Source organism: Trachurus trachurus (assembly GCF_905171665.1).
Source record: "Trachurus trachurus genome assembly, chromosome: 1".
Classification (NCBI taxonomy): Eukaryota; Metazoa; Chordata; class Actinopteri; order Carangiformes; family Carangidae; genus Trachurus; species Trachurus trachurus.
In genome coordinates, this window is record NC_139891.1 from 2,559,224 (window position 1) to 2,572,047 (window position 12,824).

The window sequence follows — 12,824 nt, forward strand, 5'->3', positions numbered from 1 at the left end:
GTGAGGTCACCAAACTGTGATATTTATACAGCTTAAAAAGCTGAATGCAACTCAGTAACAAAGTTGGCAGCTGGCATCAGTCTAAAGTGGGATTGGTTGTCTGGGCAAACCAGACAGAAGCAAATGGTTCCTATGATCTACATGCCATAAGCTACCTCACAAACCTTGACCTAAACCCACACACAGGCTTCCAGTGGGAGGCTGCAGGCAGACTGTGGGATGTGCAGCAGCACCAAGATCACTAAGTGGCTAGTGGCATGCTGTTAGTGGTGGAGGCCATTCCTCTCAGTGGTTTATGTATTTATTCATTTATAGCCCACTTCTGTCATTTTTTTGTCCTTCAACCAAGATGGTAAGTTATACAGTTACAGTTAAAAATGTTAACATTTCACTTGCATGACCATAAGTCCAATAGCAAAGCCAGAGGTCAAATCATTGGTCATTGGCACAGAGAAAAAGTGGTTCTGACTCGTATAACACAGGTTATGAAAAGCATAGGTTAAATAACACGGACCATTTCTGTGCTTTAATTAAAGTTCCACAAAATGGGGGTGTATAGCTAGGATGAGCAGGAGCCCCGTGTACAGAGGCTACAGTCCTCAGCTGCAGCCTCTGTAGCTACATGGTGTACCTACTCCTACTCTCTCTGCCTCCTGATTTCCTGTCTTTCTCTACTGTCCTGTCAATTAAAGGCAAAAGCCCCCCAAACTATAGGCCTATAGGCTATACAATATATAGGCTATAGGCTCAAAATGAACACAGCATTGTACTGGGTGTAGGCATTTGTTTTCAACAAAGCTGGTGAGAAATCAATCCATGGAGTGGTGCATTAAGATGAGTATTTGTGTAGTCTTATCTGTCATAAACAAGAGATTACGGGTTATGAGCGCATTGCAGTGTGTATATATGCAGCAGTGATCATAATGATGATGAGAAAAGAATAAATGCATTGATCACCAAAATTGCACAGGAATTGAATCCATAATGGAACAAAGTTCTGATTACACCTCATGTCCACCAGGTGAATCTTGAGAGCAGCAGCTGTTATAACGTGATTTGTAGCAATCAAAGAATATCTTTGGTAGCATTGCGTGCCACTGGTTTAACTGACACAGTAAGCTGCAGCGTTTTCCTGCAAATTTAACAAACTTTAAACTATGATTATGAAAAAAATGTGCAAGAATTACAAGTGCCAACAAAGAAAATGCTCCTACCCCAAAGTCCCCCCTTTGGGGGATTGGCAGACAGCCTACAGAACAGCCACAGAGGCTCTACAGCGCTAATTATGAAATAATATAGTCATATTTTACATCAAATTAAACAGCAGAAGCTGGTCTACAACGTGTAAAAACCATGTTTATATGACCCAAACACAGCCCAAACACTACTCAAATAAACAACTAAACATCAAACTTCATGAAGCACCTCTGTGTGGACCCAGTCGCCACATTTCTGGCTCGTATACTACTGTACATTATGCAAAACACACCAGCTACAGCTCATATGAAAGTGGCTACAAAGATTGCAACGATACATAGCACCTGCTGCTACACAAGCACGGCAGAGAGAGAAGCCAACAACGAGCAAAGTCGAGCAAACAGACACTACTTGGCCAGAACATGGTTGTACATTTCCTCTTACCTTTGCTGTTTTGCCGTGAAAAGTTTGTTTTATGGGTAAATCCAAAGTCCTTCCTCAATATTAGAACGTCTCTGGTAAATCCACAATATTTCCCCAGTTTGAACTTTGACCGGTGTTACATCTAAATCGGTCCGGACGGGCTTTAGGAGCCAGGGAACCTTTATGAGCGCCGCACACAACAGCCTGCACGTCACACATGTCAGGATTCTGCTTAAATTCTGATTGGCTCGTGAGAATAATTCTGATTCTGATTGGCTGCCAGTATCAACGTGGGTATAGCCTCATTCTATTGGCTCTAACGGTTCGAATGAGCTGTCAATCACTCGAATCAACCAATCCGCTGCAGAGATAGAGCCAGGCGTAACTGCACCCAAATAAACTGCTCTCAGTGCAGATTTAGGCAGGGACACAAGAGGGCCTAGAAAGCAGAGTGATAGAAAGTAGTTGATTCTTTTTCAGTTAGTTTATGCAAATTGTGTGAAAATAAAGATTAAACAATGGTTTATAGTGCCAGTTGGTTCCAAGCTGTGCCAAAAATTGACATTTTGGAAAGCTTGCCTGAATATTTTGTAGTAAAATCTCAATCATTTTGTACTGCTTCACTTTATCAGAATCAACCACTGCAGAGATAATGTTCATACATTGTACAATCATTTGATAGAGGTTTTGAGCTTTAGCAGCATCATTCTGAAGGACACTCATCCAAAATATGATTTTATTTTTCGGCGAACATTAAATTTATTTAATCTTTGCTGTGTGCCATCTTCATTTACTCTTCACCAGTAACACATATACTGACATTTACACATCTCAGCAATTTCTCAATTTTTTCCCTTTACTATGACACCAAAAGTATTCAAATAGACCTTGTGGTTGCAGAGATATACTCATTTTGTTATGGATATGCAATTTTCGAGAAAAGATCCAGGTCCTCCCTCACTGGGGATCATTATTTTCGAAAAAGTAAAGCTGACACTCGGCCTCTGCCCACCGCCTAACTACCCTTTCTCAGTCCCTGGCAGTCTCAGCACTCGTTCCCTGGGGCCCAGCTGACATGGAGAAGCTGGTGTGAGGGTTCCTCAGATTGGCTGCAGATACTGTTTCAGGGGCCCTTTGTTAATTAAAGACCCTGCTGTTGAAACATGTGAAATAACTGAATACCTGCTCCAAAGATCACAGGAGCCAGCTCCAGTGTAGCTTTTGCTGGAACACATTAATCAAAAACCCTCTATGCGTTTCTCATAAGTGTAAAAAAAAAAAAAAAAAAAAAAAAATCTGCAATAGCCAAATTACTTTCACCATACCTCTGACTCTTCGTGCAAAACCAAACACACACTCCGAAAGAGTTTTAACTGAGATCAAGATAACAAATCTAACACAGATCATACACTGATCCTTCATTACACACTACAGTGGAAAATGGAAAACACTTCTTTGAGCATGGAGCTTCAGAAATGTTGATTCCTTATAACAGGAATTGGTATTTTCTTTTTTTCTAAAAAGAAATAAAGAATATTTACAACTCTGACCTGCTGTAAGTAGCCTATATTGTAAAGTAGCCTAATCTTTGTATTCAAAATGTTAAAACACCTGAGACAATGTCCTGGACAGAGATCTCAGATGTTGTTCCTGGAAGTTGCTCTCACTTACCAACAACATAAATCAGATGTATCTAATGTGGGTGTATGTTACTTTTGGGATTATAGTTCTCCTGTCTCCAAAGTTGGTACATTGAAATGAAGGCAGGCTGAGTCAGTTTTCTTCCACACATTCTTTTTATTTGTAAATAATAAAAATGAACTTTTTTTTTTTTTTTAAATATAAAACATACACATCATTTGAGCCACATCAGTTATACAAACAAGAAATGTTGCAGTGAATGCCTTACTTTTTCTAATTCTCTTTTTGTTTCAGTGGAACACAGAAGTTGTAAACAATCAGCATTTTTTTTCCTGTTAATACTGACAAAAGTAAAATAAATTAATAGGAAATAAAAAATTAAAAGGAAATGGGGGGAAATAACTGCTTCACCGGACGGTGAAAGGTAAAATAAAGACTTCTGAAGTGGGGCTGAACATGGCCGGGGTTCAGACACTGGTTTTGAAGCACAGAGAAGCGTTCAGCAGTGACTTCTAGAGCAGTGGTTTGGACCTGGAGGTTTTGGTTTGTGACCCCAGCCCATGGCCCTGTGTTGTCCCACTGCATTGTGGTCCCCAATGACGAATGAATCGCTCCTCATTATATGACTTGGCCCCTTTGCATTTATCACTCAACCCAATGAAAACCCTGTGAGTGGCTGTTGAGTATTTACATTATATGACTCTGCGTCTGCATTTATTCTCTATATCATTTAATGTTGTTAGCATATCTGAAATCATCATGTTGAAACATATTTCATATTTCCATATAAGTGGATCTGATTTGTACATATTTATTCATACATCATCCCAGCCCCTTGGAGGTATACTATGATGTGGAATAACACAAACAGGGGCTGTGAGGTCTGCTCAGTACTACTGGACAGTACAGTACATCTTCCAGAGGCTGGAGGAAAGACATCAATGTAATTGTGGGGTTTAGTTTGAAAGACATTCAGCACCGGACTGAGGAACGTGGAACAGACTGCAGTTGAGTTCAAATGTCATCGCGTAATGGGAATGGCTTCGGTTTCTTGGTTTTATCTCTTTAATATTCAAGTACGAGCAAACTGTACAACTGCATGCAACATACAAGTGGCCCTACAGTATGTGGAACTAACACACGTATCTAGTTCAGTATCTTTTTTTCTGTATCTGTTTCGTTTTACAAAAATATGCATGCAGCTTGGAACAGGTTCCAAAGTCATGCTGGCCCCGCCTCTTTTCCTGGTGGGAGGGGTCTGCGGGCCAAACGGAGGATGAGCATTGGTGTTTGGTGTCCTGACTGATCAGTCTGATTGGTTACTTTGACATTCACAGAGATGCACAAGAGAAAACTGTGAGCGATTCTTCTCTTCTGTTTGTGCGTTTCCTAATATCTAGACAAAGAAATGAACCGAACCAGTGACGGGAACATTAACTTTTTTTCCTTTTTTTTAACTATATGTTTTTTTTCTCAAAAAGTTAGACTTTTTGTTGTAAAAAAATCAAGCTCTTGTGCTTGTGTTTAAATTTTAAAAGAATGTAAACTAAGGGTTGGTAAAAACCTTAAACGTGCTGGGGTGAGGGACTGCACTCCCCAAAAAATGTGAAAAATTAGACGGTCCTATCTTTCTCTTGCGTAGGTGAACAAAGATTTCTCTTTTCCTTTTTTTTTTTTACAGTGATGTTTTACCCTTGTGATATTTCAAAGTGACATAAATTTTATTTATTGGTCAACCTCTTGAGAGGCCTAATATACATCTATACAAAGACGACTGGCCTGGACGTTTGCCAGAGGTGGAACAAGGAAAACAACTCTGCACGCTAATCGCACTGTCAAGTGTAAAAATCTAAGCTGTGTTATCACCACCAGCGACACCCCCTGCATAACACTTGCAGACATTTAATAGTTTTTATATCCTTTTTTTAAAATCTCTTTTATCTCGTGTTTTGTTTTTTCTCTCCATGCACACACCGGACTGACAACATTATCATGAGCATTTTACGCACTGTAAAAACATTTTGTGCCAGTTAGTAACAAAGGGAAATAAATGAACGACAAAGCAAACACGGTAAAACAGTGTGGCTTTCGGAGCAGCCATGGTAAACATATTGAAAAGAGGATCTTTCGACAGAGAGAGGGACCAGTAATGTGGCTCCAAGGTCGAGGCACCAGAAGAAGGCCCTGTGCTTCCAGACTCAAATAACCAACGTGCGAGCGCCCAGGGGTGCAGGCAGTCTGTTGGGGTTCTGGAGGAGGCCTCTGCACCCCCCCTTCCCCTCCCCTGCAGGTGTGGAGGGTGATTACCTCTGTCTCGAGTCCATACATTCTGATGCTTACATACATTTCTTTGCTATTGTTGATTCGGTTAAAAACCACCCTGCTTCATCTTGATTCTCTGACACTTTTTCCACCTCCCGTCTCAAGAGCTACTGCTTTGTTGTCTGTCGACGGCCCTGCTTCTTCAGCATACACAGAGAAAAACTAGAAGATTCTTCATTGAATGGATATGAAACACTGAAATGTGGCACTTTCTACAACAGACAAAATTAACCGCAACAGGAGTGATTGTCAGATCTCAACAAAGCTTTCTCGTTTTGACTGTTTCTGATTGTTGTTGTTCTATATTTCCGCTATATATATATATTTGTTTTTGTTTTTTTTCTCTTTCTCTACTGTATGTTTGGTGAGTTTGTTACTCTCAGAGCGGTGTAGAGCCGTTGGTCCACTAAGTCCGGACCCCCGCCGGTCCAGAGGAGCTGTCGAGTGACGACTGGGAAGCTCGCCGCGTTAGGGAGGCAAGTGTCGGGTCCACCAAGGAGGACGGTGGGAACAACTTGTACCAACCAATGACTGTGCTTGATAAGTCCAGTTCCTCCATTAGGATTTGTGCAACTCCCATGAAGCTTTTGTGATCCATGCGGCCGTAGTCTCCCCATACAATCACCTGAAAGAAAATCAGTTGTCTGAAATTACACGGCTCCACTTCCACTCTGCTCAAACTGATTTTTATACAAACTGACTTTGGAAAAATGAAGAAACCGTGTGGATGCTCACCTGTAAGACTTTACCCTGTGGGCTTTCCTCAAATAGCAGTGCTTGCTGGTACAGTGGGTCAAGTGTTTTCCGTGCAATCTTGGTTTTCTTTTTGGCTACGTACGCTCCATTATTCAGCAGATAGACCTTGACATATGGAGCTGAAGGCAAAGACAGAATACAGAAGCCATTAGTGGAGAACACAGGGCCTCCATGGTAGAACTTTACAGCTGGACATTGGAAGGAAAAACACAGAACAAGCTCGGGCTGATGCCTGTAATGTGTATATCACATCCAATGTGATAGCTCCTCTTCAGTATCTGAACAGAGGTCAGGTGATTACCAGGGAGAGATTTGGATCCAGGCTTTTGTACGAGCCCTCGAGCTCTGATGACTTCCACCTCCAGCTGACCCTTTTTCGTTATCATACCAATCTGGATGTCACCTAGGAGACAGAGGAAGAGGACGATCATTTTACAGAGATCAATGGCAGCATGTGCTGCAGGGCTAAAGGTGTCAGGAATGATGAACCTCATGGTGGCCTCAAAAAAACAACTGATCGAAGGTCGCTTCACATTTCAGTCAGCAGAGACAACAAAAATAACATACTGATTAGTGATATTGCAGTATTTGTATCATACAGTAATGGACTGTGTTATTATTTCACCATATAATATTGTATGATTACTATTTCAATGATAGATGTTATATATATTTCAGCCTTTATTGGCAGTGACAGTGTAGAGACAGGAGAAGCAAAAGAGAGAGGGGATGACATGTTGCAAATGGCCCTGACCAGATTTACACAGGAAGAACTCAGCTTTGATTGCACACTTAACCACTTAACCAGGTGAGTCACCAGTCAGTGTAGACTTGTGTTATCATTTATCATATTAGATTCTATTACAGTACTTTGCTGGTGTAGTATTTTGTATCATCATATTGCTGATATGAATACAAATAGATACAGGAGAGAGGACGGTGTCTGTTCTTGCAGAGCAGGGTTTGGTGGTACCTAAGCTGTACACTGTAGGTGAATATGTTTATCTATCTATCTCTCTATCTAAGAGGATGAGGAAGACAGGAGATGAGAGGAGATGAGAGGAGGAGGAAGAGAGGAAAGGAGAGGAGAGGAGAGGAGAGGAAAGGAGAGGAGGAAGAGAGGGAAAAGGAAGACAAGAGAGGAGAGGAGAGGAAAAGGAAGAGGAGGACAGGAGAGGAGAGGAGAGGAGAGGAGAGGAGAGGAGAGGAGAGGAGAGGAGAGGAGAGGAGAGGAGAGGAGAGGAGAGGAGAGGAGAGGAGAGGAGAGGAGAGGAGAGGAGAGGAGAGGAGAGGAGAGATCACCAATATCTTACCAATAGCAGGAGTAGCCAGTGTTTGCCTGCCCACTAACTGAGCCGGTCCCAGACCATCCAGGAAATCACTGAACTGACTGCTGGCACCCAGGTTCACTCCAGAGAAGATCAAACTGACACACAAAACAAAGAAATATTAAGAACATTTAAAAAACAATACTATTTAGATTCTTATATCTGTGCCTTCTGTCTTCTATCATCACATGTGTTGGTTTCTATACAGACGTGGTGCCTGTTAGGTATTATTTACAGCAGAACTGCCCAAGTGAGATGATTCATCACAGAGAACAACTTCATTCAGACTGACTTTGTGTTTCATCACCACACTGTCCTCAGTTGAGCTTGTTTTTAAGGGCATGTTCATTAAATTACTCAGTTTACTCAGTCAACTTGCACGTGGAAGTCTCTCTGTTAAACATGTCGGTTTACAGACATAACCTTCACTTCCAAATTATTTTCTAGGTTTCATAGTTGGCTGGGGCGGCAGTTCATTTCAAGCTACAGTAGCTTTAAGTGTAGAACATGAAACCAGAGCAGATGCAGAAAGTCTGTAGATGGTGATGGCTGATATGATCAAACAGGGAGAGCAGGGTTTACTGACTTCCCCTCGGAGTTGTAGCTGTTCATGCTGCCGTTGTTGGACTCTCTGCTGGGCTGGCGGCTCATGTTCCTGGTCAGCTCCACTGCCATGCCGGTCTCTGTGCTCCTCTGGATGGGTGCACCCTTCTCCTTTTTACTCTTCCCCTCTGGGTCAAACAGGAAACACAGGGGGGGGGGGGTTACAGTGATGTTGCAGAGATGAGACTCTAGTGATTTTTCATCTTTATTTACCCAGAAATAAAAAGAAAAAGTGTAGAACTCTTCTTTTTTTTCTCTGTTGCATGCTGACTCAGTTTCAAGGAGGAACGTGTGAGTACAAAGGTCGTAAAAAAAGAGGAATGGCGCAAGAATTTCCCTCTGAATTTATACAGTTCTTATCTTTCATGCTGGAGACACATCATGACCTGACGAAGAAAATCTGGAATTTAAAGGGAATACTTCATACACACAAAGGAGTGGTATTAATCTCCCAATTAAATTATTGGCAGGAAAGTCAACATATTTCCCAAATGTAAAATTTTTGTTTTCTTTGAATCATTTGACTGTTGATGTTGCTCTAAATGTTCCAATTGGAAAAGAAAAAAAATGAGGAAGGATTAAAAGGGCAATTTCATTTTAACTCTACATGATAGTGAACTCAACACTGGGTCAAAATGAACATCTTACATTTCCTGTAATGCATCTAAACAGCATCTTTTCCCAGCATCAGACCCATTGAACCTGCAAATTAAACTTCAAATGCCTTCAGTCTGTCACACAAACACTCTCCAGATCTCAGAGTTATGTTTTCAAAGAACTGCAGAGGATATCATCCAAGATTGAAGCTTCACATGAACGATCATTATGCAACACACTGTGTAAACAAACTTTATATAACTGAATGAATGAATGAATACCATAACCAGTTTTTTTTCATGGAAGAGTGTGGAAGGTGAATACAGAGTGTTAGGGTGCAGCAGATACCAGTGGCCACACAGCAGCAGGGCACATCTTAGTCTGTGGTGTTTTCTGGTTGTTCCTCATAAAAGTTAAAGGGATAGTTCAACATTTTGGCAAATTGGCCCATTGCCATAATCACTATAGTCATAGCAGTAGGTTCATTACCTTTAAATGTCGGTGCAAGCTATTTTTAGGACGGTGGAGCAGAGCTGCGAGCTGCTCAGAGCTACGCTACGGAGGCTAATGGGATTTCTTGGTTTCCCTCATCAAACTCATCAAATACACAATCCAACAACTCCACAACGCTCTGGTGGACAAGTTGTGACCTGCACATTCACCACGCTATGAGATAATAACAGAACTTTATTACGACGGAGTTGTTTTAGAGGGAAATTCATGCAAAACCGCTGTTGCGCGGTTTTCAGCAAGCAGTCTCTGTATTTACCTTGAAAACAACTCTGTCTCGTAACGTGACGTACTTGTGCAATTGGCAATAAATTCTATTCTATTCTATTCTGATTGGCAGTCAACTGAAGTCCACTGCAGAGTGTGGTAGTCCAGCCCAGAGTGCTGACATTGATGGTGGCAGTCTTGAAGCAGGTGGAAACACTCCCCTGTCACACTGATAAATTGGAGATGTCAGTCGGTCTGATATAATCAGCCACCTGACTGGCACATCTTTGGTACAGGTCTTCAGTGTCAGGTTCAGCAGCTTCACACATATCCACTCTACTGTGCTGATGTCTCCATGCTGGCTCTCTATGTTCGTCTTGCTTGTATGTTTCCTTTTGCTGATGTGTGATGTCACTGATGATGTACGTATATTGCTCAATGCTGATGTGGTTTGTGTGGATGGTAGCATTTCTGATAATGTACTTGTCTGTACACTTAAAGGAGACATATTATGGAAATATCACTTTTTGAAGGCTCTTTAAAGAGACCCCGAGGAGTTTGCTTTTGGTTATAAAAGAGTCTCATATTAATGTGGATGAATCTACGTCACCAACACTTGTTAATGGGTTAATTTTCGATAAATATATCGTTTTGTCTTTATAGTTATTTTGATATTATTATTTAGTGGTCGGCTCGCCCAGCATTTCCTACTTTCGGTTTCCCGGACGCTGCCTGGCGAGTCATGGGAATAACGCCACTGGATCGCTAGTTGGCATCGTTTATGGTCGGAACTATGACGGTATCTGATCGTCTTCAAACCTCAGACTTTCATCCTTGATTAATGAAAACATTCTTGGCAAATATGGCTCATGGGAGTGTGAAAACACTTTGTTTTCTGAAACTCCTCGTAGTCCCTTTAAAGTGGTTGATTTATCATCATCGTCATCATCATCCATCAACAACCAGCGACAGGCAAGACAATCAAAAATATATCCCCATATTTTTAGTAGAAAATTAGCAACATTTTCTATTACACAGAACCGTTGGGTTGCATAAACACTGGCGAATGCTTAAGGGTTGCCATGGCAACTCACCAGGTCCGCTGATCTGCGAAGTGCTGCGGCTGCGGCGGTTGCCAACGATGGCCACCACCCGCGCGCTGAGGCTGGAGCGTCTCTTCTTGCTGCCACCGCCCACCATGCCCAACGCCGTGTCTGATTGGCTGCCGTCGGTGCGCTCCTGGGTGTAGATCTCTCCGCTCACGCTGGAGCTCTTCAGCATGCTGCGGCCCATCGACGATCGCATCTGCCGACTGGAGGCAGAAAACAGTCAGTGATGATGTGTCTGGTGTGATGAAGAGGGGACGTAACCAAGGTGACTCTGACTTACATGTTTACATGTTTCTGGCTGATAAAAAGTGGTGGGAGATGATGACTGTAACATCAGTGTGGTTAAATGATGTTTAACCTTCCTCTTGTGTTGGGATCGCCACTGACCCGTTTTTAAGTTTTTAATGCATACATTTGTTTATTTCATCAAGGCTTTTTTACTTTGTCAGGAACCTTTATTTAAACAAAATAAAACCTTTTTTAATGAGAGCTAAAACTGAAATCATAAGTGCAAAACCAACCTTTTCATGGATAAGGAAGACTAATAATGTAACCAAGGGATGAGAAACAATGGGATGATAAATAATTGTTTTTACTGTGTAATTTAAAGTGATAGTTCAACATTTTTGGCCCATTGCCATAACCCCTATAGTCTTAGGAGTTCTTTACCTTTAATTGTTGGTGCAAGCTATTTTTAGAATGGCAAAGCTGCTCAGAGCTACACAACTGAGGCTCGTGGAATTTCTTGGTTTCCCTCATCAAACTCATCAAATACACAATCCAACAACTCCAAGTTGTGACCTGCACATTCACCACGCTATGAAATAATATACGTACCGTTTCGAGACAAGAGTTGTTTTCGAGGTAAATTCATGCAAAACTATGATGCGTGTTCCCATCTGGGGCAGTTTTTCAGCAAGCAGTCTCTGCATTTCCCTCTAAAACAACTCTGTCTCGTAAAGTTCCGTTATTATCTCATAGCGTGGTGAATGTGCAGGTCACAACTTGTCCACCAGAGCGTTTTGGAGTTGTTGGATTGTGTATTTGATGAGTTTGATGAGGGAAACCAAGAAATTCCATTAGCCTCCGTAACGTAGCTCTGAGCAGCTCACGGCTCTGCTCTGCCGTTCTAAAAAAAGCTTGCACTGACATTTACAGGTAACTAACCTACTGCTATGACTATAGGGATTATGGCAATGGGCCAATTTGCCAAAATGTTGAACTATCCCTTTAATGGTGAGAGAGATGGTAGCAGAAAGCTAACAAGAGGATGGTTAAATTGAAGTCAAGGGGTATCCTGACAAAAAAAAGGCCCAGGGACCCATACCAAAAATATGAAAACTAACATTTTGGATAAGGAAGCCAAACAAGAGAAGAAAAACAAATTGGATGAAAAAAATGTTTTGAGTGTATTTTACAGCTGACTTAAGACACGAGTCAAAACTGCCCCTAACACAAGAGACGGTAGCAGAAAGCTAATACAAGATGAAGGTTCATAAAACAGCAAGGCAATCGGACAAAAGATGAGTGAACATCTGGAGTCCTAGAGCAGGGACATGACAGTGTTTGGTGATTTCATCATGGGTCTAACATGACTCTGTTGGTCTTTTGAACCAAACCTCAATAGAAAACAGAATGAGAACTCAAGAAACCATCCTGGTTAAAATCAAAAACTCTACGAGGCATTACAGTTCAGTCTTCTAAAACGAGCCACGACACGTGAACGCAGGCCGCCCAGCGCTCCGTTCTGCCCCCTAGGGCCTCGCAGGAGCCACCGCCTGTCCGTTCCCTCAGAGGTGGTCAAGGTGCTGCAGGAGAGCCCGGCCACGCTGCCCCCATCACCCATGCTGTCCGCCCCCTGGGGGCTCCTGACAGCTACGGACCAGTGGCCCAGGGAAGTCGGGGAAGCGGTGGGAAGGGGGAGGGTGGTCTGAGGCCTCTCCACCGGGGAGGCAGCGGAGGGGGAGGTGGGGAGGGGAGGATCCGGGTCTGGAGGACGGAGGGGGTCCGGGCAGTCACAGCACAGGATGCATGCAAGGAGGGATCTGAGACATGCAGTGGCGGGATGCACAAACACAACACACACACACACAGAGGAAACAAGGGCCAAATAAAACAGACATGACAAACA

General features: G+C 42.4%; 1 protein-coding gene across 3 annotated transcripts in view; it reads right to left on the reverse strand.

The window, feature by feature from the left end:
- Window positions 1-5,989: 5,989 nt before the first annotated feature.
- The window catches only part of rims1b (regulating synaptic membrane exocytosis 1b), a gene marked incomplete at both ends in the record, with an annotated part of 89,938 nt that continues 83,103 nt past the window's right edge, over window positions 5,990-12,824 (reverse strand). For 2 of the 3 annotated variants that reach the window (XM_083978213.1, XM_083978212.1), the window contains 6 exons: window positions 5,990-6,208; window positions 6,319-6,458; window positions 6,641-6,742; window positions 7,653-7,765; window positions 8,254-8,398; window positions 10,679-10,896. In XM_083978213.1, coding sequence (XP_083834339.1) covers window positions 5,990-6,208; window positions 6,319-6,458; window positions 6,641-6,742; window positions 7,653-7,765; window positions 8,254-8,398; window positions 10,679-10,896 — 937 coding nt within the window. The remainder of the gene's footprint in view (window positions 6,209-6,318; window positions 6,459-6,640; window positions 6,743-7,652; window positions 7,766-8,253; window positions 8,399-10,678; window positions 10,897-12,824) is intronic. The other variant, XM_083978214.1, reaches the window with a different exon arrangement.